Source organism: Chaetodon trifascialis, chromosome 19, assembly GCF_039877785.1.
Source record: "Chaetodon trifascialis isolate fChaTrf1 chromosome 19, fChaTrf1.hap1, whole genome shotgun sequence".
NCBI lineage: Eukaryota > Metazoa > Chordata > Actinopteri > Chaetodontiformes > Chaetodontidae > Chaetodon > Chaetodon trifascialis.
Genome location: NC_092074.1, coordinates 21,473,349 through 21,496,551, shown reverse-complemented (window position 1 = coordinate 21,496,551; position 23,203 = coordinate 21,473,349). Strand labels below are relative to the sequence as shown.

Genomic DNA, 23,203 nt, shown 5'->3' with positions numbered 1-23,203 from the left:
CAGTGCTGTAAATACGTTGGTCGTGTTTGTGCTTCATTAATTACAACCAAAGTCTGTCCAGCTCGTCAGCACTCCACTCGACAGTATCTGTGTTAATAATCAATGTTTGTGAACTCATTAACAGCTTATTGTTTTGCCCCAAATGACCAAACAAGTCAGAGTTTGTAGGTTTAATAACCACCATTTAAACCGAATCGTGTCAAAAACGATGAGAGATTCTCCACATGCTGGAGCTTAAACTGGGGCCTCGACACAATGAGACAACAAGCCTCAGACCTACATCAGTTATGACTTCAGTAGGGCTTAAAAAAAAAACTCATTTTAACGTGGAAATGATCTCATCTCTGACAGGAACGATCAAACGAAGGTGTGAGGAATCAGCAGACCTGCAGGTTTCCATGACTGATCTCTGCTCGTAGGTCAGATCTTTTCCTTTAAATCAGCCACAGTTCAGTCTTTCTTTCTGCTCCACCTCGTTCAGTCTTCCTGCTCCACCTCGTTCAGTCTTCCTGCTCCACCTCGTTCAGTTTTCCTGCTCCACCTCCTTCGGTCTTCCTGCTCCACCTCCTTCACTGCTGCAGCGACACACTCCAGGCTTCGTTTGTGATCTGCTGTTTAGTCCAGTGAATAATTCGTGTTGCCTGGATTCAATCTGCTCGACCATCGCTGTGATCTCATCTTCCAAAAAAGAAAAAAAAAACAGCTTTTCTCTTCGGTGATTCCTGACGAGACCCTCGTTTGTGCTGCCATTACAGGGGAAATCCGAGGCAGGTGCCGTCAATTTAGGTTGATTTGAGATTTATAGATCGCAGGTGTTTCAGTTACAAACCGGATTCTTAAAAGCTGCTTAAGCACTTTTTCTCCTTTTAAGCATCTTTTATGAATCAGACACGAGCACGCTGTCAAAGATGATGTCAAGTAAACGTGTAAGAACACTTTCAGAAATGAGGCCCCTGATGTGCAGCGCTGCCATCAGACTGGAGTTATGTCAAAGAGTCAGTGAGGATGCTCGGTTCAGTGAATCTATGGATGAAGCTGCGCTCTCAACCTCACTCTAAGGTTTGTGCTCTCATGGCGGCGAGCTGGCGCTCTCTCCTGCATGTCGTCCTGTACACATCCTGTTTATGTTTCTCTGTGATTCGAGCCCGTTCTGATTCTGATTACGCTGCTCAGCTTTGATCTGCTGCTGGAAAAAACACCACCAAGGACACACTGAGTGTTTGGAGCTGCAGCTGGGTGTCAGAGCACAAACACACGAGCTCTTCACAGTCGGGGCTGTGATCACCTCTGCCGTCGGCTGAAGCTGGATTCGGTTTTTTGCATTGTCCTCAAGTCTGAACGCTCTGAACATGTTTGACAAAAACCAGGTGGCCTGACAGTTTTCTATAAGATGGTCAGTTAACACGGACTGGACCTTCCACAGATGTAAAAATAAAGAGGACAAGATGCATTTACACACAAGCAGATGTGACTTTTAGCGGGTTTGGGGCATTATTTTGGATTTTCTACACAGAAATAATCTGAGGACTGTATAAATTATAACCTCGCTTTTCACTTGAGCCTCAAGATGACGTAACTGTGGCCGCAGGCTGAGGTATCTACATTTTCTTTACTTCCAGACTGAAAGAACAAAATGTACATTGAAAGCATATGTCTAATCAAGCCTTGAAAAGCCACCGACTCTGCTGTATTCTGCTAATTTAGACATTTCGTTCAGAGCCAATTTTAAAATGATATGAAGAAAAGTGAACAGGCCAAAAACTCCATCAGTCGTTCCTATACAGTATAATCCAAACAGATTTAAGCAGCAGAGGAAAAGTTCCTCACAACACTTGATTATCTGGAGACTGAAGTTGAAGCTGCAGCCAAAGATCTACCATCATTCAGCAGTGCTGGCCGGAGGTTAGAGGAGCGAGTGGAGGTGCTGGCGGAGTATGAACACGTTAAACACATGAAGTTAAAAGGCTTTGTGCCCGGTGCTTCGTGGAGGTGGGGGTTCCCTTACCATAGACGGGAGGTCACAGCATCTGTCCCTGCTGGTCCAGCCCAAGCTGCAGACGATATCGAACATCTGGAGCTGGAACTGTGGAGAGGGAAAAAAAAGGAGAGAGAAAACATGGAAATAGTGTTGTGGTACATGTGTCTCTGATACGCCCTTCACAGCTCCCAGAAGACACCGAGAGACAGCAGAGAACGCAGCACAGCTGAGTCCCATCAACCCGCCAGAGACAGGAAACGGCTCATATCGCAGCCTTATTGACAGCTCGACACACAGCGCGCAGAGCGTGTTCGTATTAACATGCGTTTTAATCACGCTCACACCGTGATTAAAGCGCTCCAGCTCAGTGCTGATGTTAAGAAACTGACCTGTGGTCAGATTCAATTCAATTCAATTCAGTTTTATTTGTATAGCGCCAAATCACAACAGAAGTTGTCTCAGGACTCTTTCCATACAGAGCTGGTACAGGCCGAGCTCTTTTATCTACAGAGACCCAACAATTCCCCCATGAGCAAGCACTTGGCGACAGTGGCGAGGAAAAACTTCCTTTTAACAGGCAGAAACCTCAAACATGAACTAATGTGAGCTGGGAAGAAGCTCCAGAGCGCTACGACAAAATCATACAAGTGAAATGTTGAGTCCAGTCCAACCAGCAGCTAATAATGTTAGCAAAGTTAGCTCAGAGCTGTGATTCACTGAGGAGTCGTTGGTTTCATCAGCAGAAGAAACGGCTTCACTTGGTGTTTAGAAGCAGAAAACGTTCTCCGTCTGTACGATCTGCGCCCAACAGTAACACGTCATTGTTTTATCAAACTTAAAACAATTATCTTGACAACAGTGGAAAAACTACAGCTCCCACGAGGCCAAAGGGCATTTCACCCCGGCGACGCGTTCTGATGTCTGGAACGTTTGACGCTTTGTTGCATTTAATAAATAAAACACTTGTAAATAGTTTACTTTAGCAAATTGCTTTCATCTTTTTCCTGTGTTCTGCCTCCTTGAGTCAGCTCATGACACCATCCAGCCTGACGTGGGTCTGTTATGTCATCAGCTACATCTGTATTGATCCAGTTACCCATTTCACTGCAGGCCGTCCACACGAGCCTCCACCATCCCTCAGAGTGAGTCAGCAACATGAAATGCACTGTTCTGTAGTCACCACAGAGGTCGCTGTCGAGCTCAGGCTTCATGGACTGGTTTTAATGAGAAAATGATGCTCGTGACGCTGCTGCCAGTGTTCTTGTTACCACTTTATCCGACACGCTGTCCAGTGTCAGGAGCTCCATGCTAACACTGTAGCATGCACTGCTCAGCCGTCTCTGCAGACTGCATGATCATCTTTTATTTCTGACAGCTCATGCTGTGACAAATTAAGCTACCAAACCCCCCAAAAAATAAATCAAAAGAATTTGGAAAAGAAAATCAGCTCCCTCGAGGCTGCGATGGATTTAATCAAAAGGGTGGTGCATGATTAGATTCTGTAGCTCCTTAAATCTGATTTCATTATATCTAATTGTTTTTTGAGGGATTTTGTGATATTTAAGGGTTGAAACATAATCTGCCTGCAGGCATGAACATCCTTTAGAGCTATAATTCTAAGTGTAAGTGGAACACATGTAAAATCTTGTGAATTCATAGCTGAATCTTTGCCTCCTCCTCTGCTTAACGCTGCAGGAGCTGAGCTGACTTACGGTTGCTGATTGTCCTTTTGAGCCGATGGACTTGGACATCTTGCCCAGAACCTGGTAGCCGTCGGTGGATGTGTTTCCAGCGGCCTTGATCTCCTTTTCAGCCACTTCTTGGCAGTCGATGTTGAGTTTGACGCCGGTGGACGAAACCAGGATATGGAGCTTCAGAGAGAAAGGGGAAAGAGGAGGAGAGGAGAATTATTAATGGCACATTCTTTGTTCTGAGACCAACTCCTGCGTCTGCTTTCTATCCCGAGGGCCTGCAAATTATTAGGTTACGCCGAGTCTGTCGGTGGAGCCCGAGCTCGGGGAGGATGAGCTCCATCGTCTCCGCCAAAGTTCTGTTTATCTAAAACGCTGCTGGAATGTAAGAGAGGGAACCCAGCGCTCCTCTCTCTTCATTCAGAAGAAACGCTGCTCCATCAGAGCGGCAGAGAGGAGCGCGGTATGGAAATTCACATGGCTTTGAGCCGCTTCCTGTTTCTTTGAGCTGGAAGTTTAACGTCACAATAAGACAAGACTTCTCTTTTTCACCTTCTCTGTTGGTGCATGCTCCTGTTCATAGATGCCCAATGCCCTAAAAAGTGTAGCCTCTATTCAAAGAGGCAGCAGGGATGCAATGTGCCATTTTTCTGAACTCAGGATATCTGCTGATACCATCAATCAATACTCTTCCTCTGATCATTTTTGTGTAAGTGCACAGAACCTTTTAGCCAGAAGAGAGGCTCGCAGACCATCGTTTCACTGGCAGACAGTGAATCTCGTGCTCTGTACAGTAAATAGGGAGTGATGTTGGACACAGATGAGATTATGTCTAATGCACCAGACTCATGGACAGACAGCATCAGGTTCAGCTTAAGGCGTGGAACAGACAGCAATAAGATGACAGGAGGCAGATCAGAGTGCAGCTGAGGCAACAGGCTTCACTTAATTACACTCAATTAGCTTAAATACATGCTTCTGCATCCTGCCTTTGTTTCTTCCTGCTATTTCTGAAACAAAACCCAAGTTTCTAAACAGATGTGAGTTTACTGGAATGAGATGTGTCCCTAATCAAGCTTTGTTAATCATGTAATGAGATCTAACGTTGCTTTGTCCAATCACCCCCCCACAAAACGTGCAAAACATTTGGTGTTACAGAAGGTCAGTTTTTGGTCAAAGCTCCTTCTGGTGCCATGACACAACTGACATGGCTCATGACAGGCCGCACAGTCAAGTTCACACATTTTAAGCTGGTTAAAACAGCACCGACATGGAATCAGTTGTTGGTAACTTGGCAGTCTGAGTTGAGGTTTTGGAATCAGTGTCGAGAAATTGTTTTCGGATCTTTTTAGCTCATCGTGAGTTCCAGTTTCACAGTAAAGCTCTCCCACCGTCTTTACATTAGAGTTCTCTTATTGTGAAGCACATGCAGGAAGTGATGTTGTCGCATAAAACAGCAGCTAACAGGATGAGTGTTTACCGTGGATCTGCCGTGTCATGGCCAGTCTGCTTTGTGAGGTCAGTATGGGGGCTGATCCTGATCCGGCAGACTGGAGCATCCCTGCATACCAGCAGCTTCATGTAAACCATTCCACCACTTTTAAATAAACCCTCTGCTCATCCATTCTGCTCAGCCACATCTCAAAGATTCCTCCCCTTTGCATCATGTTTTGGAAGCCAGATCTCCCCAAATTCTTTCCCTCCATCTCATTGGATGGGGCTTTGGGGCATCTGACACCGCGTCGGTTCTTCAGTGCAAAATAAGAGAGGAAATAGTGGATTTATCTGTTACACACACTCTACCGCACTGCATTCCTCCTTACTCAGATGTCCCTCGCCACATCTCATGATGTCATTTTGCGGTGAGCCATGAGCGCTGCTTTTACAACAGCTTCTCCACAAAGCCGGCCCCTCTGAGGCCGCGGTCGGTCTCAGTCAGTCCAGCTGCGAGGAGGGAAAACGCTGCTTTACGAAGCCACAAAGGCAGCCGCCGCTGCGGTCAGTCAGCGTCCACGGAGACGCAGAGGAATGTGTAGCTGAGCACAGAGCTCGCAGAAACATGTCCAAGAACGACTTCAGGGCGGGAAGGACGGCCCCGTTTCCATGTACGCCTCAGAGCTCAGGCGTTTAGCGGACGCTCGGCAGCTTTCACGAAGCCAGCAGGGGGTGGTGAAGCTTCAGCGCGTCTCTCTCAACACTTCCAGTGTCAGATAACAGCCCTGATACGGTCAATCTGCCAATATTTAAATTAAGAAAACCCTGCTTCACTTCAGGCCGGAAAGTCCCCTGATGGTTAGAGGAAAGTCTGATCCGCCGTTCCTGTAAAACACACACTGATGTATCGTCCTGCAGATCTGAGTGTGTGTCTCCTGTGAATAATATCAGCTATTACTGGCATCAGACCCGTTAAAATAAAGCTGCTGAATACAGAACTTATTCATTTTTCACGCTGCTCTTTGGAGATCTTTTAATAATTTAGATCATCTGCAGGAGCCAATGGGAGCGGGGAAGTCAGAGAGCAAAGAGAGATGGATGAACACGTTGGTTTTTGTCTTTTTCACGTGATTTGAGGACAGTAAGAGCAGTATGTCAGTAAAACCTGAGAAAAATGAGAAAATTACAGAGTGTCTCGACTTTCCTCTGCATCCGTGTTTCCAATAAAAAAAATGAACCTGATAACAACTTATGTTTTATGGGCTCTTCAGGCACATCTGGAATGCACCTTTAACCCTCCACGCTGACGTCTGGAGGCAGCCTTTGAGGTGCAGGTGCTTAGGAGAGGATGTTCATGCAATTGAAGAAGAAAATGGTGGTCTGTGCTGAGGCCGTCTTTGACCTCAGGTCAGCAGGTTAGTGGGACAGTTTCACGCTGTCTTTCCTCAGAATGCTTATCAACTGGACCGAGTCCTGTTAAAACTACACAGACTGACCCTGACTGACCCAGGTTAGAGGTCCACGTAAGGAGCTGATCAGCAGGGACGTCCTGATCGCTGTGTTGACCTCTAATATTAAAAAACTGCCTGTCGGACACATTGAAACATCAGCTGTAGACACTGAATCTGACACACCTCATCCCTCATGAGCCTACTGATCCAAACACTGAAGGTCTTGATTCAAAGCTGATAAATTCTAGTGAAGAATGAAAGTTGAGGAGTACAAACAGATGGCTTGCAGACAAGTTTAATTCAGACCCGCCTTCAAGTTACTCATGGAATTAACGTTAATTAGTGATCAGATCTGTCCTGGCAAAGCTGCTAACTGACTGATTTGTACACTGAAGTAACAGGTTTGTTATTGTAGAGGCTCATTTTGCTAATCTCGCTGTCAGAGGCCTCTAACAGACGGAGCACTGTGTGTCTCCACAGCTTTCATTTAAAGGTGAAGAGGTTCTGGTTCCATTAAGCTCTTACATGGAAATTTATGGGACAGAAAAGTAATTAAACATACAGAGAAAATCAGCTGACCTGCATTAAGATTTCTGGTAAAAATGAGGTTTCGTCCCAGTTTATGATCTAAACATCTGTCTTCAGTCGGTCCATCTTCACACTGCTTTTCTCTCCCCGCTCATATTTAAATAGAAATCATCCCAATGTCCTCGTTACATTTCTTTGAATTAATCTTCAGACTCATTCGGCAGAGCTCCTCTTTGTCGCTCGGCTTTGTCTGCTGTTGTTTTTTGCTCTCGGAGTCGGTGTGAAAGCACAGTTACTGGAAGGACTGTTAATCTGTTTCTCTGCACTTGGCGCAGAGCATCAGCGGCACTGATAGTTAACACAGAGCACGCAGGGAGGATCTTTACTCTAAACCCTGTTCGGTCCCGTTGGACCACAGAGACGCTCAGTCACCCTTCAGGTATCCACAACACATCTGTGTGTGACTGATGTCTGCTGTGAAACGCATCTGCAGGAGGGTTTCACAGGCCCGTCCAGGGCTGAGTGAACTGGTTGGTGAGATGCTGTGAGGGGACGGGGATTAGAGGAGTCAGACCGGATGATGCGGTGGATCCAGCGTCTTTCACTGACAGTGTGTTGTGATGTGAATCTGGCGCAATGACGGAGCCAAACTCACAGGGAGGCTGCGGTCGAGTTTCAGGAAAGTGTCTAAATCAAATCTGTTTCTGCAACCTGACAGCGAGTTGAAGACGTCCCAGTCAGCGGAGAAGGTCTGCCAGTCCCAGCACCTGACAGGCGCTTAAATCTTCAAGTTTAAGAAAGCCATTCTTCACTCTAGTTAGCTTTTATTATGGCTGCAGGGTTCAGCGACAGACGAGGCAAAGCCAGAGAGAAAGCATCAAAGGTTCATGACGTGCATGTGTCCACCCTGCAGCACTGTCCTTGACACTGAGCTCCTGGCAGCTTCCAGGTTTATGACCCACTCTGACCTTTGACCTCAAGAATTTCACCCCTGAGGATCAAGTCTGCATCACTTTCTCTTCCTCTCTGAAGGTCCAAAGAATTTTATCACAGCTGAAACAAACATGAGCGACACTCCCCACAAAGGTCCTATCTGGATTTTACAAACGCTCATTTTCATGTCTTGTGTTAGAGAAAAGTTTACCCAAACATCCGTCCCTGCATTCCACAACTGCCTTCATATTTCATTCATGAGCAGCAGAAAAAGACAAAGACGTTCTGCATGAAGCTCAAAGCGCTCAGAGGAGCAGGATCGCTGGCGCAGCTGTCACCACACTGCACAGGAAGTCTACATCACAGAAAGTCTCCGCTATTATCGCAAACTCTTCAACGACAAACGGACTTTAAAGCCTGTCTGCTGGCACTGAGGCGTCGCCCCGCACAGAGGCATGATGGGAGGCCAAACCACAGCGCAGCGGCTCCCGTCCTGCCATCCTGAACTCCTCCTGAGCCGAGAGGAAAGCGCAGAGAGAGACGGATGGAGGAGCAGCACCGCCTCCCTGCTGGCGCTCCTCGGCCGCTCTGATGTAATTGTTTAATAGCAGTGACCCAATATTTTCCAGGCGAGCGTCCCAGCAGAGACTGCTCCCCCCACCCAGAAGAGCTCCTTATGAAACTGCGATCCTGATGCACGCCTGTCCACGCCGCTTCCCCCAGCAGCGCCTTTTATAAGTGAGCGTCGCTATCAGCGGCTCTGACCTCCACGCAGTGTGTAACACCCCCCCGCAGCCTCACTGCAGAGTCAGCAGAGGACGAACGTCAAGGTGAAACATCCAGTGACAGCGACGTCCGAGTCGCAACTGCTGCCTGAGCCACTGCTCTGACAGATAAATAAAAACCACACTTGGTGGTTTGGCAGTATTTTTAATGCTTTTTTCTGTCTGTGCTGCTGGCAGAGAAACACTCTTTCAGACAAAAAGTCTCATCACGCTCCCTTCATCCAGAGGAGGGAGTGCATTTGTCTCCTGCTGCAGATGGCCCACGGCGCTTTCATCCGCTCCTCATCCTCTGCAGTGGACTGAAAATCCATTTCACCGAGCAATGGATGAAATATTTTTCCTGTCAGCGAGAGCCTTGAAAAGACTTCAAAAGCAGGGTTAGTGTCGTTACATAACCTGTCTCGTTTTCCCAAGCTTGGTTTTAAGCTTTGAGAAGACGCAGAATGTAAATGTTGAATGTAATGATGCAAATTAGTGGACAAAGTGGAGCCTGTGGTGAGCGAGCAGTTTGGAAAGCGACTCGAAAAAAAGAGATTTCATGCAGCGGTGTCGTCCTTTTAAACCAAACCGATTCAGCATCAGTCAGAGTGTCCGCTGATGCCTTTATAACATCCTGAAAATGCAGATGGCCGCCTCCATCGGTCCATTAGCCGTGTGTGTAATCAGTAAAAACAAAAGCCAGCCCCACTTTGCATCCTGCGTTTTACAACCTGCAGAGGACCATCTGTTTGTCTGAGCCCTCTTAACGTCCCAGGAACACGCCTGTAGCTGCATGTGAGGTGCTCCGACTGTAATGTACAACACATTTGGAATCTCAGGCATCTGCAGCATCTGAATGACCTCAGGACGTCGAGCGAGAACAAAGCGGAGCGATGCGATTGATGTGTCATGGCCTGGTCACGCCTGGAACCAAAAACTTTCAATAACTCAACCGTTAAAGACACGTTCGACTCTCTGCTTCGTCTGCTTAAAGATGTCAAAACCTGAAGTGTCCACGCAGACTTTAAGCACCGCTCTGGAAAACGCCGCCACACTGGAAGCATTTTCAGCCTTTAACGTCCCCGTCGTGTGTTTAGTCTGCTGTCTTTTGTGCTCGATGATGAATGAGCAGCAGTTTTCTTACCTTGTGGAAGCTTCCGTGGAAGATCCTCTTCACTTGGTCGGTGTCGAACGTGACCCTCTGCAGGTCCCCACGCTCGTCTTTGTTGTAGAAGGACACAGTCTGGCCGGAGGCTGAGCAGAGACAAACAGAGACGTGACACACCGTTCTCCTCACTTGTCACGTGGTTGCAGTCTTTAAAAAGTTCTTTGGCTTGTTCACAGAAACATTTACCACAAACAAGCTCCTGAAAATCAAACCTGGCTTTTATCTGTGACTCAAACATAATCATACAAACGTCTAAAATGATGTTTACATGAGGGAACACACTGCAGCTACTGAGCTTTTTGTGACTCATTTCCTTCAGCTTAGACTTTTTCCTGCCTCGGTCCTGAGAATGAGGCTGAAGATCATTTTAAAGTTTAGTTAAATTCTTCCAGAAGTTTGCCAACATCAAAAACATCCAGCCTGCATCTCCGACTTGCAGGAAATTGAATAAGACGCAGTGAAAGGCCAAAGTCTGTCCTGCCTCTCCACCAATCCTCTGCTGTGATTCGTTAGAGCTTCAAAGTATTAGTCAGCTGAATAAAGCCGCATATTTAGATTTACATCAAGCTTTCAGATGCATGCAGTTTCATTTTTAGACACTTTCCACACGCTGATGGAGTCCTGATGCTCATCACACTATGAGTGTTTTTAAGCTTCTGACCAAATGTCCATGTGACCCTGCAGCGTGTCCACTGTACGATGACGTCATCTCATCTTGTCATATTCTCACCTTTAGTCTCTGATATGAATCTGGCTCTAAAAACTCTGGATCCTACACTGCCCATAATGTAACTGTGCAGCGTCTTTTGTTAGACCCTCCCTGCCTGGTCGGCGAAAATGTGACAGCTCTCTGAGTCACTGTACACATCATACTAGTGAATAGTGCTCGTTATGATGATGCTGCATCAAGGTGATGATTTCAATGTCATGTGTATCCATATCACACAAAAATTATTCTTTACAGCTAGTTTCGAGCTTTAAAGCAAAAGTTTGACATTTTGGGAAATACCCTGGTTAGCCTGGTTAGCTTAGCTTAGCTTCGTCAATCTTCTCATCAAACTCTCTGCCAGAAGGCGTCTAAGCATTTCCCCCAGAATGTGAACCTGCTCCTGTAATAGTGCAGAGTTTGTCTCCCTGTGGAGGACCTGAACCTCAGCGTTGGGTTGTTATTCAAGAACCGGAACAAACAATCGTCACTGGAGGATTCCTGTCGAAGGCCAGCAGAAAATCCTGCCGACAGACTGAAACTGAGGCTTTACGCGAGCCGGCTGACCTCCCGATGACACGAGATTCTCGTGGTTAAAGGAGTCGGCTCGGTTATCGGCCGAGACCGAAGCGACAGGAGGCCACAACCTCGCCATGAACAGGTAGAACACAACGAGGCTCGGCTGCTCTGCATCCGCTCACACGTTCCCACGCCATGTTTAGAAGAAGAATCGAAGGACAGAGGATGACACTTACGGTCCAGAGTAATGCCGGTCTCAGGCTTGTGGTCTTTGCTTGACACCTGCCAAATGTCGAAGGCCTCGTTGGGCGAGTCGGGCAGGAGGCGGAACATCAGGATGATGGTGTAGGAGTGGGGAAGACCGTCAGGATGAACGTCTCTGTTCGTGAGACAGAAAGAGACGACGGGTTAGATTTACCGTCATTAAGGTCTACCTGTCGCTCTCATCCAGGCTGACGTGAGGATCCACAGTCAGCTTCAGAGTTCCCTGAGGGATCGCGTCAAATAAAAATGCAAGAGGAAGAATTGAAATCGTTAGTAAGAAGAGGAGACGCCAGGTGAGACTCAGGTGACCCATAGAAGACAAACAAAGTGTAGAAACATTAATGAGTGCAGCTGCTCCCACACGTGTTGTGGCCTTCAGAGTCAAAGAAGTCCAACCCATCTGAACCCCTCCAGGAGGTCATGGCGTTTTCAGATTGGACACGGGTTCGTTTTCCCTCTTGTTACGGTGAATTTGGCTGATCTGAAAGCAGCAGTACTCGGATGTGGACCAAAACAACCACACCAAGGCCTTCTTGAGCAAGCGGCCTTGGTCCAGTCATGAATAGTTTGTGGTGGGAACTCGGCTGCGCCTTTAATCTGAGTTTCTGCAGGTCTGAGCTCAACAGATTTTCCGGATGTGAATGAGCGAGATGTGCAGTTGCTAACAGCTAGCCGCAGAATAAATCAAGGTCTGACCTGGATGAGCCTTCTTGAGATCTGAGCAGATACGAGCTTCTCCTGGACGCATTCAGCCAATGAACGGAGGCAAACACCTGAATGAATCTCCATGCTTAACTTGACTTGCTGTTCATGTGATGCCAGACTGTTAGAGCACCAATCAGACTACGCTCTCGCTAACTGTTTTAGCTTTTACTTGGATAAAACTTGGGCTGAAGTGTTTTTTCATTGTGGCGCTGCTGCTTCTGCATGAGAAAAGGATTTTAATCATTTTTCCACCACTGGCTCATCTTTTATATCAGAGCAGGATGTTTCTCATTTGTCCCTCTGATGTCACTACACATTTTGGAAAGTCAAACTTGGTAAACAGTCAGAACTCAAGCTGTTTTCCACCACTTTGGTGCTGCATGTGATATTCTGGATATGGGACGCCTGTGCTGGGTGGTGGCCAGTAGTAACAGTCTAGTTTGTGGTTGGGTTTGCACTCAGTGGCCTGACGGAGGCTTGTTGTGTCAAACAGCTTCAGAGTGGACTGAAAGCTGTTTAAAGGCAGCCTGCAGCTGAGTGGGTCCTGCCTGACCTCGCAGAGCATCGTAAATCCACTGACCCAGTTAGCAAAGAGCATGAGCTCAAACAGCCCGGACACAGCTGGGCTGGCCGCTCCATGTCAGTACATGACCAACTTGGTGTGTGTTCAAAAGATAAACGATGACAACAAGTCTGCAGCGTCATCGGGAGAAAAGGCTGGTTGAGCTCAGCAGTGAGTTTTTCTCCCTGCAGAAATGAGAGGTTCAGGTACACAATCTGAACATTTCACCATCTCAAACCGATGAACAATCATTACTTTAACATTCAGCATCAACAGCTAAGATGAGTGTTGGGTCTGCTGGCAAATCACAGCTGTTGTTGTTGAATGATAACACAAAGATGGTCATATTACTGTTGCTGGTGCTTAAATTTCACTATCCAGTGCAGCAGTGGATCACACTGATCTCAGAACGTGAGCAGAAAACCTCAGTGTCATAGCTGAAACGTGGATGAAAGAAAACAGAAGCTAAGCTGAAGGTTGGACACTGACTTTCCACAACTTGTACAATCAAGACCCACAACGACACGTAGCATAACTGTATAATGAGTACAAGCTGATTCTCGTGTGCTTAATAAATGAATGAAAGCGAGTAACTGCTCTGAAATATCGTTCTGACCACATTTCTTTAAGTTTGACTCTCCGCGTCTTCCTCGCATAACAAATTGGCGGTTCTTGTTCACCACCGACTGTGCTGTCAGTTGCAATTCATTTCAGCCTCCACAGCATCTTTTCCTCTGAGGCGTCCTCAGATCTGCAGCTGTGTGACTGCAGAGCAGGGTGGTGTTGGAAAAACCTTGTTCAGCCAACTTTCCGGAGAGAAATGTGATCAGCTAATCGCCATGAGGTTAGTCGACCAACTACAGACGAAACAAGACCAGATCGAAGTTATGTGATGAGACTCACGTTGTGGGCTGAGTCAGGAAGGCATTTTTGTGGAGTCTGTATGCCGTGTAGCTGTTGAAGGAGCCCGTCTCCATAGAGACGCCTTTAACATAACTGTAAGTCTTGTCCGTGAGGTTGAACGCCTCGAGCATCCTGAAGCCTGAAACACAGCAAATCAGGAGTTTTGGACAACTGACAAGAATTCAGGATGAATTCAAAGGAGAAGCTTCACACATCTTTGTCTGCACTCACCAGGTGAAGTGAATCCATTGAGGAAGATCAAGGGACAAGCTGTGGAACAACAGACAGATGAATTAATGAAGCCGAACATTTGTCCGTCCGCTGTGCAGCAGCAGATGACTGTGCAGACTTACATGATGTTGCAGTTTCACAAATGAAAGTGATCAGGTTTTCTTTGATGGTGTTGAAAGCATCGAAGTCGTCCACAACAAAGACGTGCCTCTCGCTGGGTTTGCTGCCGATCGCCTGCAACTCCACGAAATCCACGTCGGCAACACCGATGGCAAAGACACTGTAGCCTGAGGAGAGGACGCAGACAGACAGTCACCCAACAACATGGCTGCCAGCATGCTGCAGTTCAGTCACTCTGTCGCATGTTCCGGTGAGGACTCGTTACCTGCGTGCTGCAGCTTGGCGGCGTTCTTCTTCACCTCGTCCTGAGAGCGTCCGTCAGTGATGGCGACGACCACCTTGGGCACATTTCTCCTCATTCCGTTTTCAATGGAGAAGGCCTTCTCATATGTGTGCTTCAGCGCCACTCCTGCTCAACAGAGGAGACCCAGAGGTCAGAAAAACAACCCGCCGACTCGCCTGTGTTGCTGCGGCGTGCGTTCCAACCTGTCTTGGTGTTCCCTCCTCGGTAGCGGATGTGATGAAGAGCAGCCATAGTGATGCCTTTGTCTTGATAGGCGTTTAGCTTGAACTCCGTCTTTGAGTCGTCGCTGTACTGAACGAATGACACCTGTTTGGAAAGTCACGACACTGACGTTAGCAGGAGATCAGGTCAGGTTAGACACGCACAATCCATCCCAGCACGCTTTAACGGTTGATTAATATTCTCATATGTTAGAAGTTTTGGTATTGATGCAGCATTAAATACAGAGGTCACTCTCAAATAACACGTCTTGGACTTCCTCACGTCTGCAGAGCTGAACTTGGTTCCTTTGTTCTCTCTGTCGTTTCTTTTACCTGCTGCTCTGGCTTGCTGTTGGATGTTTATGATCGCACTTGATTAAATCTTTTTATTTGTCCTGGGAAGGACATTAATGAGCCTCATGGCTTCCTTCCTCCCCTGCACTCATCCAATTAACTTTATTACTGTATATCTTTTGCCATGATGTTGTAATTGTGCAAATAAGAACAAGACAATGGTAGAATGATGTCAGAGCGCTCCGATGCTGTCGTATCACTATTTTCAACACAAACCTGCATTCCGGAGGGTCCAACGACGTCGAAGGCGCCGATCATGTCGGAGACAAAGTGCACGACTTTGGTGAAGCTGTCCTCGCCAATGCTCCAGGAGCCGTCGATGAGGAACACCACATCTGCTTTGGCGCCTTTGCAAACTGAGGCGGGAAAACAAGCAGACACAGAGCTTTAAAGTCCAGCGGCCAGGCGTCAGGGCATCATCACACGCCATAATTACTGTTTGTGAGCTGAACGCGGCGGAGAAACATGACGAGGTGAGGCCATATATGGTAATTAAAAAAAAAAATACTGGCAAAACAAAACGAGCAACATTTGGTCACCAGAAGGGTTGAAAGCGAGCTCTCGTTAATGGGATTCTCTCAGACGAAAACGAATTGGGCAAAAAGCTTGAATAATCTTTGCCTTATGTGATGCAGCACTCATCCCCTCCTCCTCCTCCTCCCGCTTGAGGATTTATAAACAAGTTTAACACGATACCAAACAACACAAACAGATTCTTTGGATCGCTCCGTCTCCTTTTTCAACACCTACATTGCTGGTTCTTAACGGGTCTTCCCTGTCCCCCTTCATGCGGCCCGCAGGCCCGGCAGCACATGTGGCCGCTATTAATCCAACTGCTGGCACGAGTCGGATCCAGAAGGAGTCAACATTCAAACCACCGCCTCGGCCAGAACGCTGCGTCGAGGAGTTTCCAATCAGAGCTGAGCTCAAGTGAAAAGACTCCATCCTTTCAGGCCTGGGATGATCCAGGTTTTCCTCAAAGAGCCGATTGAGCTCTTGGGATGGCGGCTACGTTGGACTTGAGGAGTCCTGGGAGGATGTTTTAATAGTCTTTGTCTCCATCGACAGAACTGGAATTACCCCCACATGGTTAATCCAGTCAAGGTCCCAGTGACCTTGACCTTTGACCCCCTTTTTTTTTTTTTATCAGTTCCAATGGTTCAATTTCGTGAAAAATGTGGAGAGATCGTGCTCTGGAGAATGAGACTGACAACCTGAAAACACAGCTGTCTGCAGCACTGAGGCATTAAAACAGCTGTATCACATGCTGACAGACAGGGGGCGCTGTCATGAAGCCAAAGACACAGATCTGTATGCTGTACCATAAAAAAAAAACACACTTACCTGCCCATGCTGGGGGGATGGTGGGTGGAGGGGTTGGAGTCGGTGGGAGCGTTGGGACTGGAGTTGGCTTCACCACTGTGATAAACAAAAGCAGGTCCAAGCTGTCATCAACAATTAATGTAAAGTGATAAACAGAGATCAACAGTAAACATGTCAGGTGATGAAGTCATTGTTTTGGATCGGGATGTGGATGACGTCGCTCCGAATCGTGCTTCGTGTCTCAGAGATGTTCGCGCAGGTCACATTTTGACTGGGCTCGTTACTACGACGGTGTTTTCTTTGATGGGGCTGAGGTACCAGGCCCGGGGGCTTTTTAGCTCTGTGTTTCCACCAGCGAGGTGGAGGCTGCTGGCCGACGTTCAGCAAAACGCACAAACATCTGACGCCATCTGAAAACTCACAACTGTCTCTCAGCTGTTGTGTAATATCTCAAACACGCCCAGTTTGATTCTGATTAAACATCCGATAAGAAAAACATACATCCTCCAGTCGTCCTCTAATGATCACACGCGCCAGCTGGATTTATTTGTCCGGTGAATTGATGAGTACGCACCTCTGCTTCAAGAAACAACAGTGAAGGAAAACGAATCTGCAACTTGTTTTCGCAATTTTACACTGAAACACAGATTTTCATCCATGTCAGATGTTGTTTACGCTGCATTGAAACAGCACATGTGTATATGTCTCAGACTGGATGAACTATGGTCAACAAGGAATCAGAAAGAGTGACCTCACTGGGTTGAAGCTCTTCTCGGGTCATGACTCGCTCAACAGTTCTCGTGCTTCCTGATATACATCTCCCTCATTCTCTGTCTGCGGAGCAGCTGAGAGCTCCATGCTGCATCATCAGGTCCAGCACTCACGTGTTCTCTCCTTGGCGCTGACTCCTGGACCCTCCAGGTTCGGGGTCTGAACGAAGACGGTGGCGGTGTACAGAGCATCGGGAGAGAGTCCATCAAAGCAGTACTGAGGCAGGCCGGCGGGGATGGTGATCTCGTGTTGACCTTTACTGGAGGCTGCAGAGGACGGAAACATGGACACTTTTAATTCACCAATCATCAGAGTTTGATCAGACTGAGAATACCTGAAACACCTCAGTCACATTGACTAATTGTCCTGAATGAAGCTGCTCTGTTGTACATGACTCTTCTGTTAAGTGCTCTCTCAAACTTTCAAGAGAAGCCATCTGAGCACGATGACGTTATTCATGTTGAGGGGTAAACAGAAGGTTCGCCCGGTTCAGTCACTTCAGCAGCAGCGTGTTTTCATAGAACTGTTGCTTTGGCACCAAACAGACCGCAGCTCGCTCGTGGTGCACTTTGAGGATTCAACATACAATCAAGACACTTTAGCTGATCACTTATTGTTCATTTAATGCGACTTGATCGCGCTCAGAGGGAAACACTGACTCAAGTCCCGTCACTGGAGACACGAAGTGAATGAGGGAAGGCCACCGTGAGACCGGCGAGCTCCAGGGTTCGTCCTGGATGGCCGGTCTCGTTAACCACACCCAGCGGGTTTAATGTGTGTTTTAGCTCTGAATCATCGTCACAGATTAATGTAAGTGGTGAAAACAGATATTTATTCATTATATGTACCTCCAGGGGTATGATAGCATTAATGATAATTACCAATGACTCAAAGATTGCTTCCCCAGGTGCTTACATATCTGGCTTTTAAAACCAACAACTGGGCCCGCTGGCTCCAAACATTGGCAACTTCAGCCTGTATTCAGCTTCACAAACGACAAAAAGAGATTAATTTCACAGCATTTCATTGTTTCTGTGCTGTGTACGTTCGGATCTTCAGAGTTAGCTTTAAAAATCTTCAGTCTTTCTCTGTAACGTGTTTTTAACAGCTGGACCGGAGCCAGTCATGGTCCAGAGTGTAACTGAATGTGGTGTCGAAACCAAACCGTCCAGGCCACAAAAGCAGAAAATGGACTTCTCAGTGAAGAAGAGGACATCTTGGCGTCCAACAGTGAACTCACACTCACAGATTTCAACTGTTTGTGGCTTTCTTTTGTTTGTAGTCCCGTCACTGTTTTCCTGTTTTGTTGCTAACGGAGCAAAACAAGACGAGCTAATGCTGCTTAAAACCCACGGAAGCCCTCGAGTGAAATGTTTACGTCTCCGCATGGCTGGGTGGTGATGTATTAAAAATAAAGTTTCCCATTTAAACAAAGCGTGTTTATCGCAGAGACAGCCACCGTAGACGATGATCGAACAACTCTTAAGTTTGAAGTATTTAATGGTTCGACGTCGAATGACAGAATCCGGCAGCTCCGGTGAAGTAATGCATTCTGTAACATCAACAAGTTATGATGGGAGTCGCTTCGTATCAATTGTTCTGGGAAAAGACACACGCCTCCCGGTCAGACCTGCTCCAGAACAGTGGCCCTCATTTATCAAGACAGAAGATACACAGAAATTTGTTCAGAGTGATGCTGACAAAATATAATCCCCCAGACATTTCAGCTGGATATTAGATAAGTCTTAAAAACTGGCAGCCACATGCTGCTCTTCGAACCAGTGTTTCCATGGCTTTTAAAGGACGGAGGAAATATCAGCGGCGAAGGCCTCGCCCGGAGTCTTTCCACTTACTCATCTCGCCACCATCTCCGACCGCTGTTTGCGTTTCCATTTGAGAACAAACATCGACTGATTTGTCTGCTGCAGAGGGAGGATTTCTGATCCTCTGGTAGTGGTTAGCCCACCATCTGTCTCACGCTAGCAGACCCATATTTGTTCTGGCTGCCTGTCACGGCGGTCCAAATTGCTAATAACTACCATATAGATATTCAAATATGGATGCTCCCCTCCTGATTTTTCCTGCTCTTTAACCACTAACTCGTGTGCATGTGTGAATACGAAGCAGATGGGATTCAAAGACCCTCCAGTAATCGAGAAGGATGTAGTCTTTGCAGACAGAGACACAATTAAAGCTTGGTGGTCGTGCGCTTTCAATCCTGGCCAAAACTTGCATCCTGTCTCGAGTAATAATCACAAAGAGGAGGCCTGAAGATAAACAGGCTCTGAGACAGTCGCAGCAGCGTCCACGGCTTCAGAGGTGACCTCATCTGGAGATATGCCTTCAGACATCTGCTGGGAGTCTTATTACACTCACCGCCTGCATCGCCTCACACAGCTCACCTTGTTCTTCATAAGAAATTCTAAAGAGGAATTCGTTTGTGTTGCGGCTGCTCGGAGAAGAAGGCAACTTACGGTCCACAGGGTTGAGTTTGATGCGGTACGACGTGGCCGCCCGGTGAGGAGACCACTTGATGCAGAACTTGTCGTGGTCCACGTTGTAGGTCTCGATGTTGGTCACGTTCAGGTAGACTGCAGAGGGCAGAAGTTCACGTTTTAACAAATCACACACATCAAGAGGCAGTTTCTGAGTTTGTACAACCTGTCAAACAATGTTCAGGGCAAAATCACCTCCTCGTGTTTTTATGGTTTCAGCTGAAAGGATGAAGAAAGACTTCTTTTGATGGATGTGAACTTAACATGACAAGTACTCTGAACACCTGGACAGTTTTTAAAGGGTCAGAAACACCCAAGTTACATAAGTGAAAATTCCTCTAATCCTGCGTGGCCCAGGCACTGCTGCTGCTCCAGACAGTGGAGATATAACCGTCACTCTGAGTCCTTCAAAAGGAACATTTCTGATGCTTTTCAACCATTTTTTGTTTGAAAACAACATAAAGTCCTTTGCGTCTCTGAATGCAGACCTCAGACTGACTCTCGAGTCTCAAACTGACTCTTTTTGCAGTCTAAAGAAGTCAAATCTCACAACAGCTCTGCCACAAATTAAACTCCCTTTAGCTTTACTTTGACTTTGTGTGGCAGAAACAGTGGAAAGCTCACAATCTGAGCCAAAGCATGACTGGAGCATAAATACAGGAAAACTGTCAGGATGCCACAGCAGTGGTTTAGGTTACTGCACATACGTGTTGTTCCCTGTCCGGGGAGCGGCGCGCTCATGCCGCCGGTGTACTGAGCCACCACTTTAAGGTCGTAGGTGGTTCCAGGCAGCAGGTTGTGCAGAGTGTAAGAGGTCACGTCACCCACAAAGAAGTCTATGGGCTGGTCTGTGGTCGAGCCTGTAAGACAACGGCACAGAAGTGAAGAGGAGCGAAAGGCTGGATCTCAGTCTGCTCATCAAATCCCCAAAACACCACCACCTCACGTCACCTCTCACCTGCAGGAGAGTAGATGAGTCTGTACCCCTGAACAGGAGCTGGAACCGGGTCCCAGGCCACCCTGAACCTGGTGTACCACTCATCTGAGACACGGAGGTTCCTGGGACTGAGCAGGCCGACTGCAACAGAGAGGAGACACGAGTCAACAACAACACGACTGCACTGCAAGAAGTGAATAAGGAAGATAAAATGTCTTAAATCAAGGAAACATCTGCTGTTTTTTTGCTTGATTCGATTCAGTTCTGATAAATTATCTTAACAAGATATTATAATTTAGATTTAGACTTTGGTCTGTGATTTGATTACTGGTTGTGGGTATCGTGATTCTTGAAACTATTTCCAGAATTTCAAAGCTGTTTGATGGAAACTGCTCTGAATTTCTTTGCATCCAGACAGATGTTCTCGTTTTCAGTCTGGCTGCACTACTTTAAGATAACTGTGGATTGTTAGAGACGAGACTTTTCTGCCTGTTTTAAAAATCTTGGGAAGTGAAATTTTCCTGCTCTGTTGGCAGATCATGTTTCTTATTTTAGGTAATTGAGTTTTGAAGGAGGTCAGACGTTGTTCTACTCAGAAATAAATCTGTATTCATCTCACAGCACATGAAAATCTGCTGCCTTTCTGTCAAATAAGTGAGAAAATCTTGAATTGGAAAGTCATCTTTCTCTGACTCTTTTGCTTTCTCAAATATAAAAACTGAACACTGAAGCACTTCCTGAATGAACATTTCAGACTCTTCAGTCGTGATTCACGGCTGATTCACTTTACATCTGTTTATGAAATTCATTATGTGTCATACACGTGTTCAGATGTGGGTCTTTACTCAGCCGTCTGTCTCACCAGTATAGAGCTCTCCCAGTTCAGCTCCTGTGAGATTCCAGTGGTCACCTGTTAACACTGTTGACTAACGTATGTCTGCTGTATTTATTCTCACTCTGCAGACTCTGTAGAGCTGCGAGCTGTCGCTGCGTTTAAGCAGCAGGCGGCTTCATAACGGATTCACAGGTTCCAGACCGCAGCACTGACACCGATACAGACGCAGACTGATGGGCCTTGCTTCTTACTGCTGTCAGCATCTTTAAAAGTGTTGTAAAGCAGACAGGAGAGCAGCCTTGGCTGTGCTGCTGTGAAAGCTGAAATCTGAAAACCCTCCCCAGCAGTGAAAGCTCATTAAAGGTCAAAGATCACAGACTGAATAAATACTGGACCAAAGCTGTTGAGTTCTGGCTCTGAGCTGAGCTGAAACCTGTGATCCGGCCAGCCAATCAACATTTCCCATGAGCGTCTGTTAATCTGTGGCTGCCTCACCTGTGCGTCCGTTCCCGTTGAGGGACCCTCCGGGGCCCTCAACGTAGATGGCCTCCACAGTGATGTTGTAGGGGGTGTCAGGGAGCAGATTCTGCAGCCTGGCGTTGTTTCTGTTGCCTGGGACCACAGTCTGAGGATCAAAACACCACACAGGTCACAGGTTGTCACACACACTCTGTGGGTTTGCTCCTCTGCTGCAGGCTCACATGATTGGCCGGCAGAGCTGCTCATTTAGGCTGACTGGGCCCAGTGTTCCCATCATCCCTCTTGAAGGGACACTTCAGCATTCACACCAGTGATGTTTCCACACACTCTGATGTGAACATAGATGAATTTATCTGAGTTTTTACCAGATTTATGAGGACATATGTGCAGATCATACTGTGATGCATTAACGCCCCTAACCATGCATTCAGTTGTTGGTGTTATGAAATGCTGAAATGGTGAATTTCCACTGTTTTGCCTAAAAGTAGCTTTCCATTCCTCCACAGAGTGATCGCTAATAAACAGGAAGGGGCCGTGGTGCCAGTGTCCTGAAGCAGAAAATTAGAGCTCACTTGGCTCATGGAAGCTGTGTACGAGCACAACCCTTCGTCATTAGCCGCAGATGCTAAATTGTAAGAACTGCATGCATTTATAAGTGGTTATAAGTTCCTCCGTCAGTCCCAGTCCGGAAAAATCCTTTCATGGCCATCCCTCCGCGGACGTTCGCTGACTCATGCAGAACAGGTGCTTCGCTAACAACAGGAGGGGGAGCGCAGCTGGGCCGGCTCTGCCCTCCACCTCCGCTCCAGCTCATTATTTAGGACTATTAATAACGTTATTATGGTGTTTGTTTAACAAAGCCTGTAATTAGTCCCACTAATCGGTGATTTATAACCTGAACGAGCCAAGGGAATCCTGAGATGTGACTTCACTGCATAGTTTACAGGGAACATCACGGAGAACGGTGAGAGTGTATCGAGAGTTTATCTCCAACATTTATCCAAAACAAAAAAACGTCATTAGCTGAAATGAATCTGTCATCACTGCTCAAACTACGAGGGTCGAGAGGATGAAATGAGTTTGAGATTTTTGATTTCTGTCTGCCTCTCAGGTTTTCTCGTAGAGGAACAGATGTTTGAAATGAGCTGTGAAGAGTTGTTTCCGTCTTTAATGTGCACTCTTCATCTCTCAAATGAGCCTTCTGGTTGATTGAGACCGTCATTTTTTGCAGTGTGCTTACAAACTCAGTGATGGGGTCTCCGGTCATGGGGGCGTAGGCGATCCTGTACTGCCTCACAGGACCCTCTGCGTGGTCCCAGCCGATGGTGAGGGTGCTGGTGGTGGCATCAAACACGCGCATGTTCCTGGGACCAGCACGCGGCACTGCAGCAGAGACACATCCGGTTAGCTCTATGAGTTTCTGCACACCATGACTACATTTACAGCATGTTACACCTCAGTTAATCTGGTGCTGAATTTATAGAATTATAAATCCATGCATGACGATTTAAGAGATGAAACAGCAACTTAAAAATCCACATTCAGTT

General features: G+C 46.9%; 1 protein-coding gene across 1 annotated transcript in view; it reads right to left on the bottom strand.

Annotated features, from left to right (window-relative positions):
* Positions 1-23,203, bottom strand: part of col12a1b (collagen, type XII, alpha 1b) — a 115,683-nt gene that overhangs the window by 14,536 nt on the left and 77,944 nt on the right. Inside the window, exons 49-65 of the mRNA XM_070987133.1 lie at positions 22,897-23,039; positions 21,672-21,801; positions 20,363-20,482; positions 20,112-20,264; positions 19,384-19,500; positions 17,023-17,175; positions 16,160-16,234; positions 15,032-15,171; positions 14,444-14,567; positions 14,223-14,366; positions 13,960-14,124; positions 13,838-13,876; positions 13,607-13,745; positions 11,409-11,551; positions 9,924-10,033; positions 3,691-3,849; positions 2,006-2,083 (exon numbers count right to left, since the gene is read on the bottom strand). Coding sequence (XP_070843234.1) covers positions 2,006-2,083; positions 3,691-3,849; positions 9,924-10,033; positions 11,409-11,551; positions 13,607-13,745; positions 13,838-13,876; positions 13,960-14,124; positions 14,223-14,366; positions 14,444-14,567; positions 15,032-15,171; positions 16,160-16,234; positions 17,023-17,175; positions 19,384-19,500; positions 20,112-20,264; positions 20,363-20,482; positions 21,672-21,801; positions 22,897-23,039 — 2,132 coding nt within the window. The remainder of the gene's footprint in view (positions 1-2,005; positions 2,084-3,690; positions 3,850-9,923; positions 10,034-11,408; positions 11,552-13,606; positions 13,746-13,837; positions 13,877-13,959; positions 14,125-14,222; positions 14,367-14,443; positions 14,568-15,031; positions 15,172-16,159; positions 16,235-17,022; positions 17,176-19,383; positions 19,501-20,111; positions 20,265-20,362; positions 20,483-21,671; positions 21,802-22,896; positions 23,040-23,203) is intronic.